At 42.0% G+C, this 12,322-nt stretch overlaps 1 protein-coding gene across 2 annotated transcripts in view; it reads right to left on the bottom strand.

The window, feature by feature from the left end:
• The window catches only part of LOC129835970 (cadherin-23-like), a 717,892-nt gene that overhangs the window by 88,462 nt on the left and 617,108 nt on the right, over positions 1-12,322 (bottom strand). For both annotated transcript variants that reach the window (XM_055901677.1, XM_055901676.1), the window contains 2 exons: positions 5,237-5,356; positions 4,769-4,949 (listed from right to left, as the gene is read on the bottom strand). In XM_055901677.1, coding sequence (XP_055757652.1) covers positions 4,769-4,949; positions 5,237-5,356 — 301 coding nt within the window. The remainder of the gene's footprint in view (positions 1-4,768; positions 4,950-5,236; positions 5,357-12,322) is intronic.

Here is a 12,322-nt window from a genome sequence, read left to right as displayed (position 1 = left end):
CTGCTCCTTTTCCGACAGGTGCGTGATAATGGCCCATTCTAAATCCAAGCAAATTTCACACATACACTTACAGTTCAAAAGTTTGGGCTCCCTTAGAAATGTCCTTGTTTTTGAAAGAAAAGCACATTTTCTGTCAATCAAAATAACATCAAATTGATCAGAAATACATCATCCCCTGTGCATGTTTGCGGCTCCATCAGGGCACACATCAGTTCAGATTGTTCTCATTCATAAAGGTCTGAATAGGGCTGGGCAATATGGCCAAAATATCATATCATGGCATTATTCCCATTTTTGACGGTATGACAGTATTTTATGTTTTTGATTAATAAAAGTTCTAAATTTGCTTGATGAGGTCTTTTTGGAGAAATGCCCTCTGGTCTGATGAAACCAAAATAGAACTGTTTGGCCATAACGACCATCGTTATGTTTGGAGGAAAAAGGGGGAGGGTTGCAAACCATCCCAACTGTGAAGCTGCGGTGGCAGCATTATGTTGTGGGGTGCTTTGCTGCAGGAGGGACTGGTGCACGTCACAAAATAGATGGCATCACGAGGCAAGGAAAATTATGTGGATACATTGAAGCAACATCTCAAGACTTCAGTCAGGAAGTTAAAGCTTGGTCGCAAATGGATCTTCCAAATGGACAATGACCCCGAACATAATTCCAAAGTTGTGGAAAAATGGCTTAAGGACAACAAAGTCAATGTATTGGAGTGACCATCACAAAACACTGGCCTCAAACCTATATAAAATGTATGTGCAGAACAAAAAAAGTGTGTGCGAGCAAGGAAGCCTACACACCAGCTCTGTCAGTAGGAATGGGCCAAAATTTACCCAATTCATTGTGGGAAGCTTGTGGAAGGCTACCCGAAACATTTGACACAAGTTAAACAATTTAAAGGCAATACTACCAAATACTAATTGAGTGTATGTAAACTTCTGACCCTGTGGGAATGTGATGAAATAAATAAAAGCTGAAATAAATCATTCTCTCTACTATTATTCTGACATTTCACATTCTTAAAATAAAGTTGTGATCCTAACTGACCTAAGACAGGGAATTTTTACTAGGATAAAATGTCAGGTATTGTGAAAAACTGAGTTTAAATGTATTTGGCTAAGGTGTATGTAAACTTCCGACTTCAACTGTATATTCTAAATTATTTCAATGGATCTTTCTACTTTCGGACTTTTTGATACTGTTCAATTCAACATCAACCTAAAATAATTTCCTGCATTTACATACATTTCTGCATTTTCTGCACTCATTTGAGATCATTTCTATACTGCCACGATATGGGCAAAAATACTAAGCCTTATTTTTAACCAAATGTTGCAATTGTGATTTAGATCGAAACACTTGGGTGAACTTTTGGAATCATGGAAATAGAAAGTTTATTTTAATTCTATAGTTGGAATATAAATAATAGTGGGCTAGCCAGCTAACACAATTTAGCTTAAACAACAAAATTATGTTTTGTCATACAATTGCATAGCATAACCTATTGAAATGTTGCGCAGCATGGGCTTATAGAAACACATATTTCATTCTATGCATCCATCAGCTATGAGGAGCTGGCTCTCGCTGCGCAACAGGCGATCCTATTCCGCTAAAACTCTGAATACCAGGGCTCTCATTAAGTTTTTGATTTGATTTTCGATTGTATTGACGTTAGAGTGGTTAGAGCGTCAATATAAACCGGGTGGATCGAGGCCTGAATGCTGATTGGCTGAAAGCCATGGTAGATCAGACTGTACACCACGGGTATGGCCAAAAATGACTTTTTACTGTTCTAATTATGTTGGTAACCAGTTTATAATACCAGTAATGCACCTCTGGGTTTTGTGGTACATGGCCAATATACCACGGCTAAGGGCTGAATCCAGGCACTCCACGCTGCGTTGTGCATAAGAACAGCCATTATGATTGGTATATTGGCCATATACCACACGACCTCGTGCCTTATTGCTTAAATAGAGTGCTGAGTACCAGGCCATTGGCAAGTTTGGTAGGTTACTAATGACCATCATGGGCATCAGAGCGCAGTTTTAGAGAAGTCCACAGTCGTGGCCAAAAGTTTTGAGAATGACACAAATATTAATTTTCACAAAGTTTGCTGCTTCAATGTCTTTAGACATTTTTGTCAGATGTTCCTATAGTAAAATTACAATCATTTCATAAGTGTCAAAGGCTTTTATTGACAATTACATGAAGTTGATATTAGTCAATATTTGCAGTGTTGACCCTTCTTTTTCAAGACCTCTGCAATCCGCCCTGGCATGCTGTCAATTAATCTTCTGGGCCACAATCTAACTGATGGCAGACCATTCTTGCATAATCAATGCTTGGAGTTTGTCAGAATATGTGGGTTTTTGTTTGTCCACCCGCCTCTTGAGGATTGACCACAAGTTCTCAATGGGATTAAGGTCTGGGGAGTTTCCTGGCAATGGACCCAAAATATCGATGTTTTGTTCCCCGAGCCAATTAGTTATCACTTTCTCCTTATGGCAAGGTGCTCCATCATGCTGGAAAACACATTGTTTCTCACCAAACTGTTCCTGGATGGTTGGGAGAAGTTGTTCTCGGAGGATGTGTTGGTACCGTTCTTTATTCATAGCTGTGTTCTGAGGCAAAATTGTGAGTGAGCACACTCCCTTGGATGAGAAGCAACCCCACACATGAATGGGCTCAGAATGCTTTACTGTTGGCATGACACAGGACTGATGGTAGCGCTCACCTTGTCTTCTCCAGACAAGCTTTTTTTCAGATTCCCCAAACATTCGGAAAGGGGATTCATCAGAGAAAATTACTTTACCCCAGTCCTCAGCAGTCCAATCCCTGTACATTTTGCAGAATACCAGTCTGTCCCTGATGTTTTTCCTGGAGAGAAGTGGCTTCTTTGCTGCCCTTCTTGACACCAGGACATCCTCCAAAAGTCTTCGCCTCACTGTGCGAGCAGATGCACTCACACCTGCCTGCTGCCATTCCTGAGCAAGCTCTGTACTGGTGGTGCCCCAATCCTGCAGCTGAATCAACTTTAGGAGACGGTCCTGGCGCTTGCTGGACTTTCTTGGGCGCCCTGAAGCCTTCTTCACATCAATTGAACCGCTCTCCTTGAAGTTCTTGATGATCCGATAAATGGTTGATTTAGGTGCAATCTTACTAGCAGCAATATCCTTGCCTGTGAAGCCCTTTTTGTGCAAAGCAATGATGACTCACGTGTTTCCTTGCAGGTAACCATGTTTGACAGAGTAAGAATAATGATTCCAAGCACCACCCTCCTTTGAAGCTTCCAGTCTGTTATTCAAACTCAATCAGCATGACAGAGTGATATCCAGCCTTGTCCTCGTCAACACTCAGACCTGTGTTAACCTCTTTTGGGTAGGGGGCAGTATTTTGACGTACGGATGAAAAGCGTGCCCAAAGTAAACTGCCTGTTACTCAGGCCCAGAAGCTAGGATATGCATATCAGTAGATTTGGATAGAAAACACTCTAAAGTTTTTAAAACTGTTAAAATAATGTCTGCGAGTATAACACAACTGATATGGCAGGCGAAATCCTGAGGACAAACCATCCCCTCCCAAAAATCAGCCTACCACTGTTTTCAATGGCTGTCACTTTTATTATAAGACGAAATCCTCCCAGGTTGCAGTTTCTAGGGCTTCCACTAGATGTCAACATACTTTAGAAAGAGTTTCAGGCTTGTTTCTGGAAAAATTTGCCAGAAATTGTAGTTTTTCTAAGTGGCTCCCATTTTGGCTGTGTTTCCAAGCGTGTGAAAGAGAGCGCCTTCTTTGGTATTTTTCTCCGGTAAAGACAATAACGATTCTCCGTCTTAAATTGTATCGTTTATTTACGTATTAGGGTACCTGAGGTTTGATTAAAAACGTTGTTTGACTTGTTTGGAAAAGTTTATTAGTAACGTTTGGGATTCATTTTGTATGCATTTTGATGGAGAGAAACTGGGTGGATTATTGACTGAAGAGGGCCAGCTAAACTGAGTTTTTATGGATATAAAGAAGGACATTATCGAACAAAAGGACCACTTGTGATGTATCTGGGACCTTTTGGAGTGCCAACAGAAGAAGATCTTCAAAGGTAAGGCATTTATTATATCGCTATTTCTGACTTTCGTGGCGCACCTGCCTGGTTGAAATATGTTTTTCATGCTTTTGTATGTGGGGCGCTGTCCTCGGATTATCGCATGGTGAGCTTTCGCCGTAAAGCCTTTTTTGAAATCTGACACAGCTGCTCGATTAACAAGAAGTTAAGCTTTATGTTGATGTATTACACTTGTGATTTTATGAAAGTTAAATATTTATAATTCTGTAGTTTGAATTTCACGCTCTGCAATTTCACCGGATGTTGGCCAGGTGGGACCTGCCCGTAAGAAGTTAACGAGAGAATCACTGACATGATGTCAGCTGGTCCTTTTGTGGCAGGGCTGAAATGCAGTGGAAATGTTTTTGGGGGATTCAGATAATTTGCATGGCAAAGAGGGACTCCGCAATTAATTGGAACTCATCTGATCACTCTTCATAACATACTTGAGTATATGCAAATTGCCATCATACAAACTGAGGCAGCAGACTGTGAAAATGTATTTTAATTTGTGTCATTCTCAAAACTTTTGGCTATGACTGCAGTTGCCATGACTCAAAGGTTACATGGAATTTGACTGTGGGTCATGACTCATGACTGCTGGTGTGGCGGTAATACGTCACCGTAACAGCCCTAACCCCAATTCACACACATCCTACTCACTCTGGGGATCTCCAGCAGTGATGCTGTACTCCACTTTGCCGTTGAGTCCAGAGTCTTGGTCAGTGGCTTTGAGGGTCCAGACCCGGGGCCCCGGCTGGCCCTCTGTTATCTTAAAGGGCCCCTCATAGACCTTGGGGAAGGTGGGGGTCACATCGTTCACATCCAGGACATTCACCAACACCTGGAAAAGACCGGTGGAAAGAACCTGCTAAGAGATCTGTATGGTCTATAGGTATGTTTATCATGTGATTAAAGGGATAGTTCACCTTTTGGATAAAAAAAAAATGTGGTTCATTAATTTTAATGAACAAAAACTCCTGCATATATCACAGATTGCAACTTCAATATGATGTGTGTACAAACTACATTAAAACAATGCCTTGATAAACATGATGTGTATAAAGAGTGATTTGTGCATGTAGTGTGTAGGTGTGTGTGTGTGTGTCTGTGTCTGTGTTTTGTCATCACCGTAGTGCTGGATGTCAGGCGGAGGGCATGGATGGGACACTGGTCTGTTGCTGTGACGACAAGTGCGTAGTGTCCATTGCTGATCTCAAAGTCCAGCTCCTTCACGGCAACAATCTTTCCCTGGACACACCCATGCACAAAAAGACAACTACTTTAACACTCAACACTTTTCAAAATATTGTATTATAGTGTGTTCACAAACTACACACAATACCAGACCTTGGTTCAAATACTTACTGACATTTTTTTTTAAATACTTTGAATGTTTGCTTTAGCCTGCCTGGAGGGCAGGGTTTGCACTTCTGCAACAATTCTATTGGTTTCATTGAGTCAGGCAAGCTAAACTATCTGAAAGGTTTACAAATAGTGTTTGGATCAAAGTCTGCACAGTAAGTTAGGTATCAGTCTAAACAAAAGAGCAATTTTAGTTTTAGAAGTGCTGGGGACATAATAATAATATATACTGTATATATACAGTACCAGTCAAAAGTTTGGACACACATACTCATTCAAGGGTTTTTCTATATTTTTTACAATTTTCTATATTGTAGAATAATAGTGAAGACATCAAAACTATGAAATGACACATATGGAATCATGAAGTAATCAAAAAGTGTTAAATTAATCAAAAAAGATTTTAGATTTTAGATTCTTCAAAGTAGCCACCCTTTGCCTTGATGACAGCTTTGCACTCTTGGCATTCTCTCAACCAGCTTCACTTGGAATGCTTTTCCAACAGTCTTGAAGCAGTTCGTACATATGATGAGCACTTGTTGGCTGCTTTTAATTCACTCTGCGGTCCAACTCATCCTAAACAATCTCAATTGGGTTGAGGTCAGATGATTGTGGAGGCCAGGTCATCTGATGCAGCACTCCATCACTCTCCTTCTTGGTCAAATAGCCCTTACACAGCCTGGAGGTGTGTTTTGGGTCATTGTCCTATTGAAAAACAAATGATAGTCCCAATAAGCGCAAACCAGATGGGATGGCGTATCGCTGCAGAATGCTATGGTGGCCATGCTGGTTAAGTGCGCCATGAATTCTAAATAATTCACCAACAGTGTTACCAGCAAAGCAACCCCACACCTCCTCATCAATGTTACACGGTGGGAACCACACATCCATTCACGCGGCATCCATTCACATACTCTGGCTCTCACAAAGACACAGCAGTTGTAACTAAAATCTCTTCAGACCAAAGAACAGATTTCCATCTGTCTAATGTCCATTGCTCGTGTTTCTTGGCCCAAGCAAGTCTCTTCTTATGATTGGTGTCTTTTAGTAGTGGTTTCTTGCAGCAATTCAACCATTAAGGCTTGATTCACACAGTCTCTTCTGAACAGTTGATGTTGAGATGTGTCTGTTACAGGAACTCTGTGAAGCATTTACTTGGGCTGCAATTTCTGAGGCTGGTAACTCTAATAAACGTATCCTCTGCAGCCGAGGTAACTCTGGTTCTTCCTTTCCTGTGGCGATTCTCAGGAGAGCCCGTTTCATCATAGGGCTTGATGGTTTTTGCGACTGCACTTGAAGAAACTTTCAAAGTTCTTGAAATGTTCCGTATTGACTGACCTTCATGTCTTAAAGTAATGATGGACTGTCATTTCTCTTTGCTTATTTGAGCTGTTCTTGCCATAATATGGATTTGGTATTTTACCAAAATAGGGCTATCTTCTGTATACAACACAACAGATTAGCTCAGAAGCATTAACAAAATAAATTCCACAAATTAACTTTAAACAAGGCACATCTGTTAATTGAAATGCATTCCAGGTGACTAACTCATGAAGCTGGTTGAGAGAATGCCAAAAGTGTGCAAAGCTGTCATCAAGGCAAAGGGTGGCTACTTTGAAGAATCTCAAATTGAAAATATATTTTGATTTGTTTAACACTTTTTGGGTTACTACATGAGTCCTTAGGTGTTATTTCATAGTTTTGATGTCTTCACTATTATTGTACAATGTAGAAAATAGTAAACATAAAGAAAAACCCTGGAATAAGCAGATGTGTCTAAACTGTTGACTGGTACTGTATCTATTTTTTTAAATATATTTTCCTTTATTATTTTCCCCTAACCCTACCATCCCTCCCCTAATGGACAACATTTAGGCTTCTACTTCCAGTATATACATATCATATACATTTTACAGACACAGTATACATTACAATAGTTATCTTTTGTTTGTTTTTAGTCCCATCATTCAGCTCCACTCATCCCCTCCCATCTGTCTCTGAACACCATCCAGTTTTGATTTCTATTTGCCATATATTTTAAACTGTGCTGTTTCACAAAGTTTTTACATATTGTAAATTAAAAATATATATTTTTGCTAAAAGTATTATTAAATTATTGATCGATTGAATATGACTTTTTAAATCACCCAGCAGTGCAATTTGCAGAGGGGGTCATAACTTGGCAGTGGGTCTGGGGGCCCTCCATTTTGGGGTCATCTAAAGCAAACCACATTTCCTGCATTTCTACTCAATTTAATATGACCAATGGCCCATCAACAAAAAGTAAGCAAAAATGCCAACTGTCAAGAGATTATTAAGTACAGAGCATTCGGAAAGTATTCAGACCCCCCTTTTCCACGTTTTGTTACATAACAGCCCTATTCTAAAATTTATTAAATACATATTTTTACTCATCAATCTACACACAATAACCCATGATGTCAAATCGTACATGTCAGAGCAAAAAACAAGCCATGAGGTCAAAGGAATTGTCCGTAGAGCTCCGAGACAGGATTGTCTCCAGGCACAGATCTCGGGAAAGGCACAAGAAAATGTCCGTAGCAATAAAGGTCCCGAACAACGCAGTGGCCTCCATCATTCTTAAATGGAAGAAGTCTGGAACCACCCAGACTCTTCCTAGAGCTGGCCGCCCAGCCAGACTGAGCAATCGGGGGAGAAGGGCCTTGGTCAGGGAGGTGACCAAGAACCCGATGGTCACTCTGACAGAGCTCCAGAGTTCCTCTGGGGAGTTGGGAGGACCTTCCAGAAGTACAACCATCTCTGCAGCACTCCACCAATCAGGCCTTTTTGTTAGAGTGGCTAGACAGAAGACACTCCTCAGTAAAAGAAACATGACACTTGGCACCTACAGGAATACCCGGACCATGAGAAACAAGATTGAACTCTTCGGCCAGAAACCCAAGCATCACGTCTGGAGGAAACATGGCACCATCCCTACGGTGAAACGTGGTGGCAGCATCATGCTGTTGGAATGTTTTTCAGGGGCAGGGACTGGGAGACTAGTCAAGATCGAGGGAAAGATGAACAGCGCAAAGTACAGAGAGATCCTTGATGAAAACCTGCTCCAGAGCGCTCATGACCTCAGACTATGGTGAAGGTTCAACTTCCAACAGGACAATGACCCGAAGCACACTGCCAAGACAACGCAGAAGTGGCAACCCCTCCTTTTACGCTACTGCTACTCTCTGTTCATCATATATATATATATATACACTGCTCAAAAAAATAAAGGGAACACTTAAACAACACAATGTAACTCCAAGTCAATCACACTTCTGTGAAATCAAACTGTCCACTTAGGAAGCAACACTGATTGACAATAAATTTCACATGCTGTTGGAAGTCATTTTGCAGGGCGCTGGCAGTGCAGCTCCTTGCACAAAGGCGGAGGTAGTGGTCCCGCTGCTGGGTTGTTGCCCTCCTACGGCCTCCTCCACGTCTCCTGATGTACTGGCCTGTCTCCTGGTAGCGCCTTCATGCTCTGGACACTACGCTGACAGACACAGCAAACCTTTTCGCCACAGCTCACATTGATGTGCCATCCTGGATGAACTGCACTATCTGAGCCACTTGTGTGGGTTGTAGACTCCGTCTCATGCTACCACTAGAGTGAGAGCACCGCCAGCATTCAAAAGTGACCAAAACATCAGCCAGGAAGCATAGGAACTGAGAAGTGGTCTGTGGTCACCACCTGCAGAATCACTCCTTTTTTGATGGTGTCTTGCTAATTGCCTATAATTTCCACCTTTTGTCTATTCCATTTGCACAACAGCATGTGAAATTTATTGTCAATCAGTGTTGCTTCCTAAGTGGACAGTTTGATTTCACAGAAGTGTGATTGACTTGGAGTTACATTGTGTTGTTTAAGTGTTCCCTTTATTTTTTTGAGCAGTGTATATCATATATGTTCATCATATATGCATAGTCACTTTAACCATACCTACATGTACATACTACCTGTATATAGTCTGTATATAGTCTTGCTACTCTTATTTTCAAATGTATTTTTACTGTTGTTTACTGATCAAACATTGCTGGAAAGACCTGAAAATAGCTTTGCAGCAACACTCCCCATCCAACCTGACAGAACTTGAGATGATCTGCAGTGAAGAATGGGAGAAACTCCCCAAATACAGGTGTGCCCAGCTTGTAGAGTCATACCCAAGAAGACTCGAGGCTGTAATCGCTGCCAAAGGTTCTTCAACAAAGTAATGAGTAAAGGGTCTGAATACTTACGTAAATATATATATATATTTTTAAAACATTTTCTAAAATGTCTAAAATACAGTTTTTGCTTTTTCATTATGGGGTATTGTGTGTAGATTGATGAGGAAGAAAAAATGATTTAATCAATTTTAGAATAAGGCTATAACGTAACACAATGTGGAAAAAGTCAAGGGATCTGAATACTTCCTGAATGTTTAAGTGTTTGATAAGTCTTGAACTAGATACATGATCTTTCAATCATCAATATTGTCTTGGACCTTTAACAAATAGTCTAACAAATGAACAACTCTTACAAATATAGTACAAAGACAACCTTTGATTGTCTTTAAGACATCCTCTATATGCAAACTCGAAACTTATTGTAGCTGGGGATTTTGACAAAGCAAATTTGAGGACAAGGCTGCCGAAGATCAACATATCGACTGTACTACTCGCGCTGCTAACTCTCGACCACTGCTTTTCAAACTTCCGGAATGCTTACATGGCCTTCCCCCGCCCTCCTTTCGGCAAATCTGACCACGACTCCATGTTGCTCCTCCCTTCCTATAGGCAGAAACTCAAACAGGAAGTACCCGTAATAAGCTCTATTCAACGCTGGTCTGACCAATTGGAATCCACACTTCAGGATTGTTTTGATCAAGTGGACTGGGATATGTTCCGGGTAGCTTGCGAAAATAAGCTAGATGCATACACAGATACAGTGACTGAGTTTATAAGGGAGTGTATAGGAGCTGTAGTAGGCACAGTGACTATGAAAACCTACCCTAACCAGAAACCGTGGATAGATTGCATCATTAACTCAAAACTGAAAGAGCGAACCACCACATTTAACCATGGCAAGGTGGATAACACGTTGAGGATAACACAGTGCCACCAACACGGCCCGCTACCAAGGACTGTGGGCACTCCTTTTCCGTGGCCGACGTGAGTAAAACATTTAAACGTGTTAACCCTCGCAAGGTTGCCGGCCCAGACGGCATCCCTAGCCGCGTCCTCAGAGCATACGCAGACCAGCTGACTGGTGTGTTTACGGGCATATTCAATCTCTCCCTATCTCAGTCTGCTGTCCCCACATGCTTCAAGATGGCCACCATTGTTCCTGTACCCAAGAAGGCATACGTAAATTAACTTAATGACTATCGCCCCGTAGCACTCACCTCTGTCATCATGAAGTGCTTTGAGAGACTAGTCAAGGGTCATATCACCTCTCCCTTACCTGCCACCCTAGACCCCCTTCAATATGCTTACCGTCTCCAATAGATCCACAGATGATGCAATCGCCATCACTCTGCACACTGCCCTATCCCATCTGGACAAGAGGAATACCCATTAAGCTCGAAGCCCTGGTCTGAACCCCGCCCTGTGCAACTGGGTCCTGGACTTCCTGACAGGTCTCCCCCAGGTGGTGAAGGTAGGAAACATCACCTCCACTCCGCTGATCCTCAACATTGGGGCCCCACAAGGGTGCATGCTCAACCCCCTCCTGTACTCCCTGTTCACCCATGACTGCATGGCCAAGCACGCCTCCAACTCAATCATCAAGTTTGCAGATATTATTAATCTGCGTACAGTGAAGTACCGTTAATCAACAGTAGTAGGCTTGATTACCAACGATGACGAGACAGCCTACAGGGAGGACTCTGGGAGTGTGGTGCCTGGAAAACAACCTCTCACTCAACGTCAACAAAACAAAGGTGATGATCGGAAACAGCACAGGGTGCACCCCCCTATGTACATCGACGGGACCGCAGTGGAGAAGGTGGAAAGCTTCAAGTTCCTTGGCGTAAACATCACTGACAAACTGAAATGGACCACCCACACAGACAGTGTGGTGAAGAAGGCGCAAAAGAGCCTCTTCAACCTCAGGAGGCTAAAGAAATATCGCTTGTCACCTAAAACTCTCACAAACCTTTACAGATGCACAATTGAAAGCATCCTGTCGGGCTGTATCATCGCCTGGTACGGCAACTGCACCGCCCGCAAACGAAAGGCTTAAGGGTGGTGCGATCTGCCCAACGCATTACCAGGGACAAACTATCCGCCCTTCAGGACACCTGCAGCACCCGGTGTCACAGGAAGGCCTAAAATACCAAGGACATCAACCACCCGATCCACTGCCTGGTCACCCCGCTATCATCCATAAGGCGAGGTCAGTACAGGTGCATCAAAGCTTGGACCGAGAGACAGAAAAACAGCTTCTATTTCAATATCATCAGACTGTTAAACAGCCATCACTAGCACATAGAGGCTGCTGCCTATAGTCATAGACTAGAAATCACTGGCCACTTTAAGGAATGGAACACTAGTCACTTTAATAATGTTCACATATCTGGCATTATTCATCTCATGTGAATATACTGTGTTCTATACCATGCTACGGTATCTCAGTCACTTAATAATGTTTACATATCTTGCATTACTCATCTCATATGTATATACTGTATTCTATACTATACTATTCTACTGTATCTTATTCTGTTACGCTCTAGGAGCATTTACCCACGTGCCACCTCCTCATTGGTTTTTAGGATCATATACCCACGTGGGTGATTGAAAGATGAACTGAGGTCTACACTCCAGTCCAGTTGGTGGTGGTAATGCACC

This window comes from Salvelinus fontinalis, chromosome 37, assembly GCF_029448725.1.
Source record: "Salvelinus fontinalis isolate EN_2023a chromosome 37, ASM2944872v1, whole genome shotgun sequence".
NCBI lineage: Eukaryota > Metazoa > Chordata > Actinopteri > Salmoniformes > Salmonidae > Salvelinus > Salvelinus fontinalis.
This window is presented reverse-complemented; position numbering and strand designations above follow the sequence as displayed.